Source organism: Urocampus carinirostris, chromosome 13 (assembly GCF_059441175.1).
Source record: "Urocampus carinirostris isolate Australia breed hairy pipefish chromosome 13, RoL_Ucar_1.0, whole genome shotgun sequence".
NCBI lineage: Eukaryota > Metazoa > Chordata > Actinopteri > Syngnathiformes > Syngnathidae > Urocampus > Urocampus carinirostris.
This window is the reverse complement of record NC_142361.1, coordinates 10,198,189-10,216,054: the sequence shown is the minus strand read 5'-3', so window position 1 is coordinate 10,216,054 and position 17,866 is coordinate 10,198,189. Positions and strand designations below refer to the sequence as shown.

The 17,866-nt window shown below is 40.7% G+C and overlaps 1 protein-coding gene across 1 annotated transcript in view; it reads right to left on the bottom strand.

The window, feature by feature from the left end:
* sorcs3b (sortilin related VPS10 domain containing receptor 3b) overlaps nucleotides 1–17,866 on the bottom strand; it is a 127,935-nt gene that overhangs the window by 77,076 nt on the left and 32,993 nt on the right. Inside the window, exon 2 of the mRNA XM_088350659.1 lies at nucleotides 5,884–5,951. Within this exon, the coding sequence (XP_088206785.1) occupies nucleotides 5,884–5,951 (68 nt within the window). The remainder of the gene's footprint in view (nucleotides 1–5,883; nucleotides 5,952–17,866) is intronic.

Sequence of the window (17,866 nt, the reverse complement as noted above, 5' to 3'; positions counted from 1 at the left end):
CTGCGATCATTGCCTGCGCATTAATCCCAAGTGTCCCGTTCACTGTTGACATTTTTTCAAAGACTTACACCCTAAACACATTTGTGTGTGTGTCTAAACCCTGTTTAAATCAGATATATCAAAATATTTGAATACATTACGAAGGTAATGAATTAGTTTAATTACCAAAAATTGACTCCAAAAATTCTAGGTGTCATATTTGACACTCTTTGGGAATATTACTAGAACTTTTTTCCATCTTTGCAACATTGCTAAAATTCGCCCTATGCTGTCTCAGTTGGATGCGGGGATTATAATTCATGCGTTTGTCACCTCCCGTCTCGATTACTGTAATGCACTACTCTCCGGTCTACCAAAGTCCAAAATCAAGAGCCTTCAGCTGGTACAAAATGCTGCAGCGAGGCTTTTGACTAAGACAAGAAAGTTTGATCACATTACCCCGATTTAAGCTAATCTGCATTGGCTCCCTGTTAGTTTAAAATGTGATTTTAAGGTCTTGTTGGTAGTATACAAAATCATGCATGGACTTGCTCCGTCATATTTTTCAGATTGAATTTCCCCCTATGTTCCGATCCGGAGCCTTCGCTCTGAAAATGCTGGTCTACTAATGATCCCAAAAGCCAAGAAGAGATCTGCAGGTTCGAGAGCGTTATCCATTCGGGCCCTGGTGCTGTGGAATGCTCTTTCCCCTGAGATTCAATCTGCAACCTCAGTGGAAATGTTTAAATCTAAGCTTAAAACACACTTCTATTCTATAGCATATGAATAATCTATATTTTATGTTGACCATATCTGTGTATTATTTGCCCTCATGTAGGTTTTAGATCGGGGGATGGTGTCATAATAATCTGTGGTTTGCAATAATCTGTGGTCTGTGCAGCCCTTTGAGACCCTTTGTGATTAAGGGCTATACAAATAAACATGACTTGACTTGAATTAGCAAACAACTACTTGTTGTTCTGTTTCAATAAAGTGTTGTTAAAAAAAACACATAACAGACATCAAAGCGAGTGCCGTTAGCACATCTTTCATTATTGCTCACTACTAGCAGAACAATCACGCCAACGTAGACGAAAGGCAGAACCTGTCATTATCATAGCATCCGTTAGCAAAACATTGCTATAAGCACACGTTGATTCTCAACATCAGTGAAGAAAGAGCAAAGGAATATTCCAATTCCTACCAAGACTTTGATGTGGAGCTCTTTGATGAATCAGATCCTTGTTGGATTTGTAATGTGGGTAAATTTGAGATGCCTGTACGTTGAATGTTATTTTACTATGATTTATGTTAAATGTTGTTTATTGTCTTGTCCATTGTTCATTAACATGCAAGCTTTTGCTCAAATAATTTTGGACTCTTGTGTATTCTCTATTAATCCTCAAATGTAGAATCATTACAGAAGCTTTTCCTCCCTCTGCCTATAAGCACTGCATGTGGCCTAAGTGCTGCCACATATGAACAAGGTAGAGCATGGGGTAGAAATATTTCTCGACAGGTTGATTTGCCCCAAAAGAAAAAAAAAAAGTGGCCTTGAAGGTGGCCACATCGATCCAAGCATCGCAGTCGGTGGATATCGTCACCACTGCGGGCAGTGGCCATCAATCATTCAGCGCTCTTAGCACAGAAATCATACGAGCCCAGTTCTTTTCATAACATCTCTGATTTCTTTACTCTATTTACCTGCACTAAACGCCTTAGGGGTGCCCTGATTGACTTAAGGGGTATGACGTCGCAATGCAGACACCTCCATGATGGAACACCTTATGTACATGATACCGGGGATTTCAAAAAAACTTCAGGTCTATTAAAAATCGTGGAAACGCCTTTGCTGAAACTGATTCTCGTTTGAAACTCTACGGACTTATGCGTCTCACGGTGGAATGAGTTTCTTTCAGTCTGTGAGAAAGCGAGGGACGGAGCATATTAAAAGGCCGGATTGAGTTCTGTGGTATTATACTTGATGAAATGAATTCTTATTTATGAGCCTGACAGGCTGAAGCACAAAAAACTGCCCTACTATAATTGTGCCGCAGTACAATTACTACAGTGGCGACTCTATTACGTATGAATAGAGACGGCCTCAGAGGGAATTTTCTTGGATGGCAAAGTCGACAGAATTTAGTTAACATGCGAACAAAATGGTGTTTATTGGATTCGTGATGCTATATCATTTTTTTTTCCTCCACAGCAGTGTTCACAGTCTTGATGCTACAGGTACCCAAAAACAAATACCTTGTGAAAGATTGGGAAAAAAACAACAACAAAAAACAAGAAGAATCTTGCCGTAGTCATTTCCGTAGTTTGTAATCCCTCTGCTTTTCAGTACTCGTTTTTGGTTTCACTACAAAATACAACAAATCTAATGTTCAAATACTACACAGTGTCACTTTAAATACACCAATTTGCAAAGTAAAAATATGTTTATTTTGGGAAGAAGAAGTGTAAAGTTTGCTGTAAAAAATGTCTCTTACGTGCTAATGACAAAGTTATATTACGCCTTCTTGGTTGCAATTTCAAGTAACTGATATCGTATGCTAGCTAATGCTAAGACCGTTTCTGTGAGTGAAATACTTTTGACAAGAATGTGGCCAATACTCAAATAGCATGTCTGTTTGTTTAAGTGTGAGTCCTACTGTTTTCAAGCTCAAATGTCGCCTTGGTGACCTGCCATGTGCTAACGCTAACTCAAGTGCTAGTATAATCAACCCTGTAGATTACTTATTTTTAGTCAGAATGCATGCTAGAACTAGGCTAGAGCTTAGCTAATGTTAATTGGGAAACGTACAAGAAACTTTGAAAGTTGCTTGTATGCTAACTGAAATTAATGCAAGCAGAATTGGGGCGTAACTGAATACAGTACATGAAACGGCATTAGGTAATTAGAATACAATAAATGTAATTACATTTCTTACCGTTACAATAAAAATATATAATAATCAAATTACATGTATATTTAGTCGAAATACGGCTTACTTTGCAAGTATATTTACATATAAATCATGCGCTGGTAGACTAATTGTGTCATAATTTTAATCACTGACGCAAGGGAAATAGAAAGAGATGAGGATTACACATAATGTGCACCCCCATTGTAGTAACGTCCATATATTTTGCGCAGGATGTACGGACGCCCAACCCATCTACCATTGCATGTTTTTCACACTGTGTTGCTGGTTAAAAAAAATAATTTTTCTTTTTGTCTGCATTTTATTTCAACTTCAATGCAGCACTCTTTTTGTTTAATTTGTTTCGTGAGGCTTCTTTCGTGCATGCGTATGAGGCGTATTAGGCAGCATTCAGGGACATTTAGTCAATTTAACTGATTGGCTTTTTCTATTTTGCAGTTGATTGTTGTTCAAAATCCACTATAAAATCACTGTATTGTTATTTCGTGAGAATGTTTGACCTCATGTTCTTGTTTGTTGTAAATAAGCACATTTTCATGACCGCTTACCTGATCGACGAGTATGCACTACAACAACACCTTGTTAGTGTAGATGCTGGCGTGGCCTCCAATTAGAAAAAAACGTTTTTACTAAAAATTGGCATCCCCACTTCAAACAAGTAAAACTTGAACAAGACATCCCAAAGTTTTTGAAAATGTAGGAAGTGAACACTTGATGTGTTTTAACCAATATTGACTTCTCAATGTGCTCTTAATGTAAACTTGAAAAGAGCATATGATGTCTGAGAAAGTTTGATTTTTGCTTAATAATCTATATTACTCCAATTATTTTTCAAAGTTACGTTGTTCATTTATCTAGACAAAAGTGATTTTATTTATTTTAGTTTACTTTGTCTATTTTTAGCAGATTTGGTATAGGAGTAATCACAATTTATTTGAAAGTAATCCAGTTACATTACTGATAACATTATTCAACAGGTAACTAGTAACCTTATCAGATTACATTTTTAAAGTAACTGTCCAAATTCTGAATGCAAATACTACGCTTGATCTAAAGTAATGGTAATCAGTAGAAGTAAAAACAACCCTTCTACTTTATTTTACTTTTTTTTTAAAGCAAGAATTCATTTGACAAACAATGTCACCTTAATGACATATCCAAAAGAAAATCAAGGAAGAATCTTTGTGACAACTTAAACCAGGTACGAGCAAATCCTTACTAGGCCACGCTCTTGAAAAAGTTCCGATAACGTTTCATTTTACAACATATGACTTTACCTTTTAATGATGAGATCAATCAGTTAAACATCTAAATGTTAAATGACAGCACTGACAAGAAGAATAGAGAGTACGTTCCGGTAAACCCTGAACCAGACTAAACCCAGGCACCCTGAGGACTGTTTGTAATTATGTTAAAAATTCATGATATGTTACTATTAACTTGTAACCCCCCTAACTTGAATAATTACTGATTCCTTGTACTTTTTATCACATCTGCATCGTTACTTAAACTTGTAGCCGGTGATTTAAGGGCTTACTTAATCTCCCTTAATCTGTTTTGTTTCTCTAAAATACTTAAAATAGCATTTATTTTTTAACCATATCCTGCCAGCAATCCAAAACTCATTGAACTGTCACTGAACAACAGACATTCTGAATGGTTCATTTTTGTGTGTGAGAGGTGCTGGCAACAGCAGGCGATGCGGTCACACCGTTTGAGCAGACTTTCTTTTTTTTTTCCAGTTCCGCTAGCAAAGTTAACGGACAAATGGACATAAGCTCTGCTATCCATCTGCTGCTGTTGCTGCTCCATCTCCAAGCGTGCCTAATTAATGGACAGTGATGACTCCTGGCAGGTCACGGATCACGATACTTTAAATAGTTTAATTAATATCGGGTGTATCCGAGGTAAGGTGATGCAGTGTTTTGTTGAGAAATGATACTACTTTTGTATTAGTTCATTAAAAAGACTCACATGTTGTAGTATTTCCCTGTTGAGGACGTTTCCTCTAATTTGAGACAAACATTTAATGCCCCACGAAATATTCTACAATAATGCAGTTTATTACGTTGATCGTGATCTACTGGTTGATCGTAGGAAAGTGTATTCAGTGCTTTGTATTTGTTGATTAAATGCAGCAAGTCAGCGTGAGCATAAACGTTGTTCATGCTTTACAGTAAAAAATTAGAGACCGCCAAATTGTTTAAATGAAAAGTATAATATATTACAACTATTTCTATGTTTTTAAAATTATATATGTTTTATCTTACTTGCGATGTAACGTCTTTTTGACAGTTAAAGGTACAAGTGTGTCCAGTCATCATACACCAGTCCCTATTTTTTTCTGACCCTTTATAATGAAATTATGGTCAGCACACTGTCATTGCTACATTAGATTTAGTTTTTGGTTCCTGTATCTGCTTAGGACATTTTGTCAGAAGTTCACAGTCTACTTGTATGTTAATTTGTTCATTGCTTTTACATTAACATTTCCGGTTTGGTATTTGTTTCAGATTTGTCTGATTTGGTTTTGATAGAAAATGGTGTTTTGTGACTCCCTTCCTTGTTTGTTTCTGGTATTATTAACAAATACCATCCTTATTTCGAGCACCCTTGCCTCAATTTCTGCTTCCCCCATTTGGGTCCATCCCAAAAAACATAAGAGATACAGATCTACAGTGTGTAAAGTAGTCATTGAAATTAAATAAAATACTCGTGTAGGGTTACGTGAAAAAAATCTACTTTGTCACACTGTGAATCGGTGGTCTCAGCAGCAGGTGCTTTATTAAAACATACGTCATACAGGCATCCAATGTATCTTCATTCTTCATCCTCTGGCGAGTGTGTGCGTATGATAAATCACAGCGAGTGGGACGTCTATCTATGAATATATTTCCCTTAGCCTTGTGCTTTTGCATGTTTATCAAATTAGAGGCAGTGGTGCTGCGCACTGATGTGATTGGACGCAACATACCTCCACAGAGAGCTCTCGGTGACGGCCCCCAAGTTGAAGTCGTATAGCTTAGTTAGGATGAGGATCACCTGTGAAGGGAGAAGATCATTTCATTACACGGATTGACTATCTGGTGTTTTAAAACTTTTGGAGTACAGACACACTTTTCATTACAAAAAACTCAGGGCACACACCATCCGTCAAAAATGTTTGAATGATAATACCTGGAACCAGTTTCATTTTTTGGAAACCTATTGTGCGTGAAGTATATCAGCTTTTATTATAAATAGATATTTTCAATGCAAACTACACATTCAAACTAATGTCAGGAACTTTAAGTGAAAGAACAAAGTTCAGTCCGATGTCAAGAAACCACGAGACGAAGGTGAGAATAGGTCTTAAGCAAAAGAGTGGGGTTCAGTCTGGTGTCAAGAAACCACAAGACCAAGGTGCAAACAGGGGTTGGGGGAAATTTTAAGAAATTCTCTTAAAAACAGTATAAAGTACGAACTGAAACTTTCAGAATTGGCTGATAACACAAATATGTACGAACGGTGGCTAGCAGAAAACTGAAGTTGTGGTTTCCTGATGACCTATACAACTTTTAAAAAGGTATAAAAATCTTGCTTGAAAATGTCAGAGCGAGAACATTGCTAAGATTGTACAATTGAATACTTGTATTGCTGTGGTCTCCAGGATACATTCTTTTCAAGAAGCAGATCATCTCCAGTCTCTTAATTTACCAATAATCTCCTCACTCGAAATTCAACGAACACGCGAAGGACAAAATCAAAATCTACGATCCTTTTCCATTTTTTAAAAGGTTAAATTATGTTGCTTGACAGTCTTATTTTAGCTCAGAAGGATGTACGGTAATTAATTTGGGTGAATAATTTTGCTGTAATTTTGTATTTGACCATATTTTCAAGGATTAGGGTTATTTTCATCACTTTTTTCCCTGAAAAGGAATATACAGGACTGTCTCAGAAAATTAGAATATTGTGATAAAGTTCTTTATTTTCTGTAATGCAATTAAAAAAACAAAAATGTCACACATTCTGGATTCATTACACATCAACTGAACTATTTCAAGCCTTTTATTATTTTAATATTGCTGAATTTGGCTTACAGCTTAAGAAAACTCAAAAATCCTATCTCAAAATATAAGAATATCATGAAAAAGTATACAAGTAGGCTATTCAACTAATCACCTGAATCATCTAATTAACTCGAAACACCTTGCGAGGGTTTCCTGAGCCTTAAAAACACTCAGCTTGGTTCAGTAAACTAAATCACAAGTATGGGGAAGACTGCTGATCTGACTGCTGTCCAGAGGACCATCATTGATACCCTCCGTCAGGAGGGTAAGACACAAAAATAAATTTCTCAAAGAGCAGGCTGTTCACAGAGTGCAGTTTCAAAGCATATCCACAAAAAGTCTGTTGGAAGGGCAAAAATGTGGCCGGAAACGCTGCACAACCAAGAGAGATGACCGCAGCCTGAACAAAATTGTGAAGAAGAGCCGCTTCCAGAATTTGGGGGAGCTTCAAAGACAGTGGGCTGAAGCTGGAGTCCAGGTATCAAAAGCCACAGTTCACAGACGTGTCCGGGAAATGGGCTACAATAGCCGTATTCCCATGGTCAAGCCACTTCTGAACTCAAGACAACGGAAGAAGCGTCTGACTTGGGCTATGGAGAAGAAGCACTGGACAGTTGCAGAGTGGTCCAAAGTCCTCTTTTCAGACGAAAGCAAGTTTTGCATTTCATTTGGAAGTCAAGGCGCCAGAGTCTGGAGAAAGGCTGGAGAGGAGCAAAATCCAAGTTGCTTGAAATCCAGTGTGAAGTTCCCACAGTCAGCAATGGTTTGGGGAGCCATGTCAGCTGCTGGTGTTGGTCCACTGTGTTTCATCAAGTCCAGAGTAAATGCAACTGTGTACCAAGAGATTTTAGAGCACTACATGCTTCCATCTGCTGAAAAGCTCTATGGAGATGAGGATTTCATTTTCCAGCATGAACTGGCACCTGCCCATAGTGCCAAAACCACCAGTAACTGGTGCACTGACCATGGCATCACTGTCCTTGATTGGCCTGCTAATTCCCCTGACCTGAACCCCATTGAGAATTTGTGGGGTATAGTTAAGAAGAAGATGAAAGACACCAGACCTACAAATGCAATTGAGCTGAAGGCCGCTATCGAAGCATCCTGGGCATCAATAACACCTCAGCAATGCCACAGGCTGATTGCCTCCATGCCACGCCGGATTGATGCAGTAATCCGTGCAAAAGGATTCCCAACCAAGTACTGAGTGCATCAATGGACATTTTCAAATGTTTGATTTAGTTTTGCTGTTATAAAATTATTTTTTTACTTGGTCTGAGGAAGTATTCTAATATTTTGAGATAGGATTTTTGAGTTTTTTTCAGCTGTAAGCCAAAATCAGCAATATTCAAATAATAAAAGGCCTGAAATAGTTCAGTTGATGTGTAATGAATCCAGAATGTATGACATTTTTTTTTTTTTTATTGCATTACAGAAAATAAAGAACTTTATCACAATATTCTAATTTTCTGAGACAGTCCTGTATACAATGAGGAAAAAATGTGTCTGCCAGTGGAAGAAAAAATGTTGACTATATCATTACAAATACATTCATCCAGCTTTTAATATTGGCCACCTACAAAAGAGATGTGTTTACAAAGCCAAGGTGATGTAATCTACAGCTTTTACCAATCAGCCCCTTTTTTTCCCAGTTTTCTCTATCCATCCTTCCATGCATCCATTTTCTGCACTGCTAATCCTCAGTAGAGTCCCATCTTTGGGCACACCCTGAACCAGATGCCATCCATTCGAAGTGCACACAGAGACAGACAACTCACGCGCTCATTCACACCTAGGGACCATTTGGACCGGCCAATTAACCTGACATGCATGTTAATGGGAATGTGAGAGGAAACCGGAATGCCTGCAGGTAGCCCACGCAGGCATGGGGAGAACATGCAAACCCCACACAGGGAGGCTTGTACCTGGATTTGAACCCATAACCACAGAACTGTACCGCAATTTATCAGCCACAAGCTGCCCTGTTTTCTCTATTGTATTATAAATATGTTGATTTTTTAATTCATTATAACGTATGTGCGGACAGAGATGTCAATCAATCGCAACTTTTCAGTCCATGTTTGATTGCTGGATTGATGGATCAATCGATCAATTGATCATTAAAGGTAAGCTCAAGTCCTTACAATTGGGTTTTCTCTATGTTTTTTTTTGTATAGCTTTCAGTTAAAAAAAAGAAATTAAACGGTGTCAGAATCGATCCCTAGAAAAAGGATTTAATCGGTTCTTGGTAGAAAAATGTTATTGTGTATTCTTCATTCAAAGCTATAGTCCATTGTGAAATGAGCTAAAATCTGTATCCTTGTGACTTTGTTTGGCTCAAATGAGAAAATGAATACCTAAAATTGGACATGGCTGTATCATACGTGTTGTGTTTCTTTTGAACTAGAAAAAAAGAATTAAATTCAGTTGCAAAACATAAACACATACCTAAAATCAGTAAGAAAAATTTCAAACGGGGTAAGTTTATTTATTTTTTGGGGAATGTTTTCCAAACCATTTGTTGCATATCAGTGTTTTACTCATTCAGTGCCATAATCCATAAATACATTTTCAGAAATATTGTCCCTGAGTGCCAAAATACAAAAAACGTTTTTTTTTTGGTTTGTTTTTTGTTTTGTTTCTAATCCTAAAGGCTGCTGATAAGTACATATTAAGCCTCTGGGTGTCATGTCCTGCACGGTTGTCATGGCGCCCAGCTGGCCCCGCTCTTTGACACCGGCTGAGACACATTGGACTGATTGCTTTTGGAGTACTTAAGCGCTCTTTTTGGAACTGCCCGCGGCCAGACCATTGCTTTACCTTTTTGAAGATCTGTTCATGCCTGTTTGATCTGAGTAATGCCTAGTTTGTAATTTTGATTGCCTTAAAACCTGTTTTGTTTTGTTTTGTTTTTGGTCAGTTTGTGTGTTGGACTACTTTTATTTCCTAATTAAATCGTCTACGCATATGAGTCCCGACTTCCTGCTTCCCGGTCCGTTTCGTGACAGAATGGTCTGGCCCTATGATGTGAACTCAGCGAACGATCCCAACACAATTTGGGTAAAGCTGGAGGACGCCGTTTGGCTATTGCCCAGTGAGGTCGCCGCCCTTCAGCTGCAGGCCGAGCAAGCTCAACGCATGCAACGCCAGATGGAGTAATTAGCTCAGCGGACTGAGTCCCTGTCTCGTCTGCTAAATGAGCTCCTATCGGCAACGGCCCCGCCTTCCGCGGCTCCTTCTCTGGCCGCGACGTCACCTTCCCTTCCCACTCGAACCACGGCCCCGCCCGTCATGGCCATTGCTGTGCCTCGAATGGGGTTCCCGGGAAGATTTGGCGCGAGCTGTCCGAGGTTCCTGTCGGCCTCAACGCCGCGCTTGTCGCCCTCAACGCCGCGCCTGTCGGCCTCAACGCCGCACCTGTCGGCTGACCTGCCATACCCATCTGTCGGTCTGACTCTCCTGCTTGCCTGTCTGACTCTCCTGCTTGCCTGTCTGACTCCCCTGCTTGCCTGTCTGACTCCCCTGCTTGCCTGTCTGACCCCCCTGCTTGCCTGTCTGACTCCCCCTGCTTGCCTGTCTTACTCCCTGGCTCGCCAGTCCAACTCTGCCGATCGCCAGTCTGACTCTGCCGATCGCCAGTCCGACTCCGCCGACAGCCAGTCCGACTCGTCAGCTCGCCGCTCTGATTCGTCCGCCTTCCGCTCCTGCCTCTCCCCGTTCCTGTGTTTTCGGAAGAGGGAGTGGGGTTGCCCTCATCGGGAGCGTCGATCCATTTTGGGGGGCGAGGTATTTGTTTCCCTTTGGGACCTCAGGAGCTGTCCCTTGAAGGGGGGGTTCTGTCATGTCCTGCACGGTTGTCATGGCGCCCAGCTGGCCCCGCCCCGTGACACCGGCTGAGACGCATTGGACTGATTGCTTTTGGAGTACTTAAGCGCTCCTTTTGGAACTGCCCACGGCCAGACCATTGCTTTACCTTGTTGAAGACCTTTTCATGCTTGTTTGATCTAAATAATGCCTAGGTTGTAAATTTGATTGCCTTTAAACCTGTTTTGTTTTGTTTTTGGTCCGTTTGCGTGTTGCATTACTTTTATTTCCTAGTTTAAGTGACAGATCGTCTACGCATATAAGTTCCGACTTCCTGCTTCCCGGTCCGTTTTGTGACACTGGGAGTGATTTCAGTATGATAAATCACCACTAAATGGCAGAAATTACATGGATTAGATATTTTTCCACACATTGAGGATCCCCCATTCTTCTTGTTGCTTCGCTTCCTCTATCAAATAATTGACAGTGTGTGTGCGCCCCCTGAGTGACTAAATTCGTGTGATAACAGTATCAAAAGTATCTGGCACTAAAAAATTCTTGCAAGTTAATGCATAGTTCATGCATAAGTACAGTGTTCTTGGAATGTTATTTTTCAAGCACAGTGCCCTTAAATGATGGAAAACATTGTTTGAATATTGGACATATCACAAATGAAAAAAAAACCCACCAAAATGAAGGTTCTGCTTTAATTTTATTTTCTTACGAGTTTTCTTGGAAACAGTTATATTCAAGACACTTAGCAATGTTCGTTTTTGTTTTTTACTAAACAATGGTTAAAACTAGAAACATACTTTTCTAATGGAAGATGACGGTTATACTTTTGAACTTTGTTAAAAAATCATGCGTTGTGATTTCTGATTTTTTCTTTTTAGTTTATCTTTCTCACAGTGGACATGCACCTATGACGATTATTTCAGACCCCTCCATGATTTCTAAGTAGGAAAAATAGCAAAATAGCAGGGAGTTCAAATAATTATTTTCCTAACTGTATATGGTTGTATATTGTTATATCCCTAAACCACTATGGTGGTAGGGCCACCATTTCCTGTAGTGTGTCTTGTGGCGCCCATCCCTCTCCAGGCGAATGAATGTTTCCACCCCGTTTATTCATCCATTGGTCCTTTTTTTGAGCCACTTATCATCAGTAGGGTCACAGGCGGTGCTGGAACCCATTCCAGCTATCATCGGGCAGTGGGCCGGGGACACCCTGAACTGGTTACCAGCCATTCGCAGGGCACACAGAGTGTCCAACAATTTTTGGAGTCTTACTTATAATGTCACTCAAATGCTTACAAATTTTGCAACTCCACTTCAATTAAATTAACAAGTCTGAGAGACTGTCATCTCGGAGTGCATTCTAATAACAAACCACTGTTGTATTGTGACTTAATGTCGGCATGCTGCCAAGGTAACAGAGTTTCTTTATCTGTGTGAGTGCGTTTGTGTCTCATGAGGAAAGACGGCGGGAAAAGTATGCACAAAATATAATTGCTCAATGAAAAAGGCAGTGTGTTCCCTTTTCAAGCCCGTTTTGTCTGCTAGCTGAACTTGATGCATTTGGCTAATTGGAGGACATCCAGAACGTGCATGTATTCTGGACAATGCCTTCGTGGGGAAGCGCAATAGTAGCCCATAAAAGGCTGCTGAGGCACAGAGGGGGCAGTGAAAATGTGTGCAAACACATTATTGTCACTTCAATGCTATTATAAAAGAGCAGCCCATGGGGATGAGCATAACTCAGCATAGGAAGTAGTGTGGTAGTGATGGGTCGTTCGTGAACGAAGCAGCTCTATAAGCCGCCTCTTTAAAGTGAACGACAAGTGCTGGCTCCCCATTAACAGGGAGCTCCCTTTGAAACATGTTCCCTCTTTTTTCTCTATCTATCTTTCTCTCTGTCTCTTTTTTTGTCTTTCTTTCTCACTCTCTCTCTCTTACTCTTTCTCTATCTTTCTCCCTTTAACCCTTTTTAATTCTGGGTATTTTGCCTTTTTCTTTTCTCCCACTCTCTTTATCTTTATCTATGTTTCTTTGTCTATTTCTTTTTTCTCTATTTAACTCACCTGTGCTTTCTTCCTCTCTCTTTCTCTAGTTTTACCTTTCTATCTTTCTCCATCTCTTTCTCTCTCTTTCTTTCACACTTTCGCCCTCTTTCTCCGTCCCCCTTTCTTCTTCTGCACCGCTCTCTGTTTGTTTTTCTTTCTTTATCTCCCCATTTTCTCTCCTTATCTCTCTCTTTCTTTCTCTCTTTGTGTCTCTTTAACTCCCTCTTTTTATACATCTGTTGTTCTCTCCCTCTTGCCCTCGCTCTCTATCTTCCCCCACCTCTTTCTCTCACTCTCTCTTTCTCCCTCACTCTCCTGCTCTCAAAGGCGCTCTAGACTGGTCAATATAAGTGGCGTCATCTTTGTGTTGTTTGCTTAGCAAAAAACAATTTCAAAGTTCAAATTAGGTAAAAGTTCACTGGTTATTCAAACAACTAAGGCTATTAAAATACCGTACCAACATCCATCCATCAATTATCTGCAGCCGTTATACTTAGTAGGGTCACGGGGGTGCCGGAGCCCATCCCAGCTCAGCTGTTCTCGGGCAGTGGACAGTGAACACCCTGAACTGGTTGCCAGCCAGTCGCAGGGCACACAGAGACAGACAACTCACTCGCTCATTCACCCCTAGGGACAATTTGGAACGGCCAATTAACCTGACATGCTCCCAAGCTTTGGAACAATCTACCTCCGGACCTCCAAAACTGCACTCCTCTCTCCACTTTTAAGTCCCGTCTAAAAACACACCTGTTCAGGACTGCCTACAACACATAGCTTCTCCATTTCTTATGTTTTTATGATTTTATGTCTTGTTTTTATTTATTATTTCGTTTACAACTTTTTAAATTGTATTTTTTTCTTTCATTGTTTGTACAGTGTCCTTGGGTGGCCTGAAAGGCGCTTTTAAATAAAATGCATTATTATTATTATTATTACATGCATGTTTTTGGAATTTGGGAGGAAACCGGAGTGCCCGGAGGAAACCCACGCAAGCACGGGGAGAACATGCAAACTCCACACAGGAGGTTCAATCTCATGACCTCAGAACTGCACCGCACATGCACTAACCACTGCGCCGCCGTGCTCCCCCCCCCGTACCAACATACATTGTCCAAATTAATCCATTTGGTACATAATCGTTTTGAAAGAAGCAGCTCTTTTCAGTAGGCCGAGCTGAAAGAGCCGGATCTGTAACAAGAGCCAGAATTCCTATTCCTATAGTGCAGGCCTGGAGGAGTGGGGGGTTTTGGTGGTCCGGCGCATGTGGGGGGTGTTTAACCGAGATGCCGGAGGGAAGGAGGGAATTGGAATAACAATCAAGGAAAGAGAAACATGGCATATCAATAGCAAAATTCATAAAGCCTGCAAGATGGGTCACCAGCTCAATTACAGTTAGTTTAAACACATTAACCTTACGAGACCTGCCGAACGACTCATTAAAGCCGAAAAAGCCACGGAACAAAAGGCGTGTCTTTAAGACGCCTTTGAAGACGCTAAAAACCCAATTGACCCGCCGCGTGGCCTTCAAACGAAGCCCGTGCAGCCGGCCGGGACTAGCCGCATTACGGGTTAATTAACCAATCACAAAGGGAGATAAGCGTTTGCATAACTAACCGCATCACGTCTGCCAGGTCTGAGGGCCGAGTCGGAATCAATTTGCTGTAGCGAAGCGCCTAAACGGCTGCGATGTCGAGCCTAAACGGCTGCTTTGAGGGGAAAACGATACAATGATGAAAGATCTGTTGATCCTTTGTCTCAGAATTGATTCCATCCCAGGGCAGCAAACGGATGCTGACAAATATATCTACGGTTCTCAGGCAATTTTAAGGTTTTGTGATAAGAAGTGTAATGGAAAATTGTGCTAAGACAGGTCTGGAATAGTACAATAGATTGTATTTGTTTGTCAAAATTTAGTAATTCATTTAATTTGAAGAGATAGCTTGATTTATTTAGCTTTACCATCATCCATCCATTATCTGCACCGATTATCCTTAGTAAGGTCACGCAGTGCTGGAGCCCATCTCAGCTGTTCTCGGGCAGTGGGCAGGGGACATCCTGAACTGGTTGCCAGACAGTCGCAGGGCACACTGGGACAGTCAAGTCACTCACTTATTCACACCAGCCAGCCAATTAGCCTGAAATGCATGTTTTTGGAATGTGGGAGGAAACAAGAGTGCCCAAAGGAAACCCACAACGGCAAAGGGAGAACATGCAAACTCCACACGGGGACGCTGCGGTAGCTGGACTTGAACCCTGAACCTCTGCACCGTGGGGCTGCGCTCTGACCACCCATCCACCGTGCCGCCCCTTAGGTTCATTCAATTGAACCATCCATCCATCCATTATCAGCACCGCCTCTCCTCAGTAGGGTCGCGAGGGTGCTGGAGCCCATCCCAGCCATCTTCCGGCAGTGGGCAGGGGACACCCTGAACTGGTTGCCAGCTAGTCGCAGGGCACACGGGGACAGACAATTCACTCGCTCATTCACACCTAGGGACAACTTTTGACCAGCCAATTAACCTGCCATGCATGTTTTTGGAATGTGGGAGGAAACCGAAGTGCCCGGAGGAAACCCACGCAAGCACGGGGAGAACATGCAAACTCCGCACAGGAACCATATTGAATTAAATCATACATGATAAAAAAATACATGAACTTATAGGTCAAGAATTATACATTTATTTAAGATTACATGAGGCTCACCTAGAGAGGAGCTGACATGATTGGCCAGCATTTTGCTCAGGGTTCCTACAGGCTAAGTAAAATTCAAGACTTTTCAAGACTTATTAATGCTTTTTGCAAAAAAATTTAGGACCAAGTCGACAAAGATACAAAATTGAAACAGACAAAACAAAACAAAAAACAAATGCATATTTCTTGCACCCAATACAATATGCCTCGTACACATTACTTGGCACAGCTATTGCGAAAAATGTTCGTTGGACAGCCAGTTCCTCGTTAAGTTACACTTTCCCATGGTCCCGACTCCCAAGTAAACATCTCTGTCCGAAGCTGCTATGTGTATTGTGAATAGACTTAAGATATGCGTCTACATTGAAATGCCCGACTGAAACCAATGCACCGTTTTGATAGTTTCTTCATTGTGGGTAAACTGGTGAATTATTATAATAGACGTTTGATAAATGTTACTAAATCTCATTGGTTAAAACAAATAAATATTGATAATGTGTTTACATTTTCAAAACTTTCTAATATTGGATTCAAGACATTGCAATGCCAATTAAGGCCTTATTTTTACAAAAATGAATTCAATGCCTTTAAAGACTTTTTGAGGATCCACGGGTAGTCTTTATCATTTTCTTCTTTAAAATCTTTATTACGTGTTTACTCTGGTGGGCCATGTCTAATATTGTTGTATACAATGTTTACTATGTTGTTGTAAATGACAATGAAGACAATTCAATTGAATTTATTTTATCTAATTCTTGTCTGAACTACACAATACAGTGATAATTAGTGGTTAATTATAACAGCACATTAAAATGAAAATGTAATTATCAAATTGAAAAAAAGATTTACTCAATCATGGTCAGTTTACTGTAGACTTATTTGGTTCTTCATTTGGGAGTAGGTGTGATATTAAAACAAGTTAAAATGTATTGCCCATATAATTTTTTATTTCAAAGGGACTATTAAAGTGCCGTGAATATTTCAGATTATTGATTTAGTTTCACGTGTCAATTATTTTTCACATTATATAATGACTCAAGCCAACCTTGCTTCTTAACATCAGTCGTCGACGGTTGAAAAAAAACGTGTGAACAGTAATTACTTGTTTTTATGCGTTTTTACTCTAACTCAAAAGAGAAATGTTATCAAAACTATAATGATATTACAATCAATGATATTAATAATTATCATCTCATCTCATCAGCTGTACCGCTTATCCTCATTAGGGTCGCGGGGGGGGGGGGCTGGAGCACATCCGAGCCATCTCCGGGCAGTGGGCAGGGGACACCCTCAACTGGTTGCCAGTCAATCGCAGGGCACAAAGAGACAGACAACTCATTCGCTCATTCACACCTAGGGACAATTTGGACCGGCCAATTCACCTGAAATGCATGTTTTTGGAACGTGGGAGGAAACCGGAGTGCCCGGAGGAAACCCACGCAAGCACGGGGAGAACATACAAACTCCGCACAGGAAGTCTGGAGCTGGATTTGAACCCACGCAGGAGGTTCCCATGACACGATCTGTGCCGGACAAGCGCTAACCACTGCGCCGCCGCGCTGCCCCTAATTATCATAGTATGAATAATTATTGTTTTATTTGAAACCAATAGAGCAGCACGGCAGCTGAGTGGTTAGCGCGACTGCGCCGCAGTTCTGAGGTCATAGGATAAAACCTTGCTGTGTGGAGTTTGCATGTTCTCCCTGTGCTTGCATGGATTTAATCCCATATTCCAAAAACATGCATTACAGGTTAATTGGCCAGTTGAAATCATCCGTAGGTGTGAATGAGGGAGTGAGTTGTCTGTCTCGGTGTGCCCTGTGACTGGCTGGAAACCAGTTCAGGGTATCCCCTGCCCACTGCCCAAAGATGGCTGAGATTGGCTCCAGCACCCTTCGACCATACAGGTGAGGCAGCTCCAGCAGCTTGATTGACCAACTAATGTTATGATAAGAGCTAATATATCTGTGTCCACCTGAACATGCTTCCCTAAAACAAGTTAACTACACTTTTGACACCATAATTTCTACAATAGACTTTAAAAAAATCTCAATATAATCAGCGGTATTGATTAGCAGGCATGTCAGGCCTCAGGAGTTAACAGAGCTGCCGTTGTTTATTCAGCTCTAACGTTTTTCTTCCTGCTTCAGTGGCTCCGCCCTCAATCGCTTATCCAAAGTGCGCAGTGGATAAGCGGTGCAGATAATGGATGGAGGTATACCGATATTCTTATCATCAATTCAAAATTTTGAATACAAATACAATTTCTGAGTTTATCAAAATGTGAAACCGTACACCTCTTCATATTTTTTTTTGGGACAGCGTCTGTTATTTGACATTGTGTTGG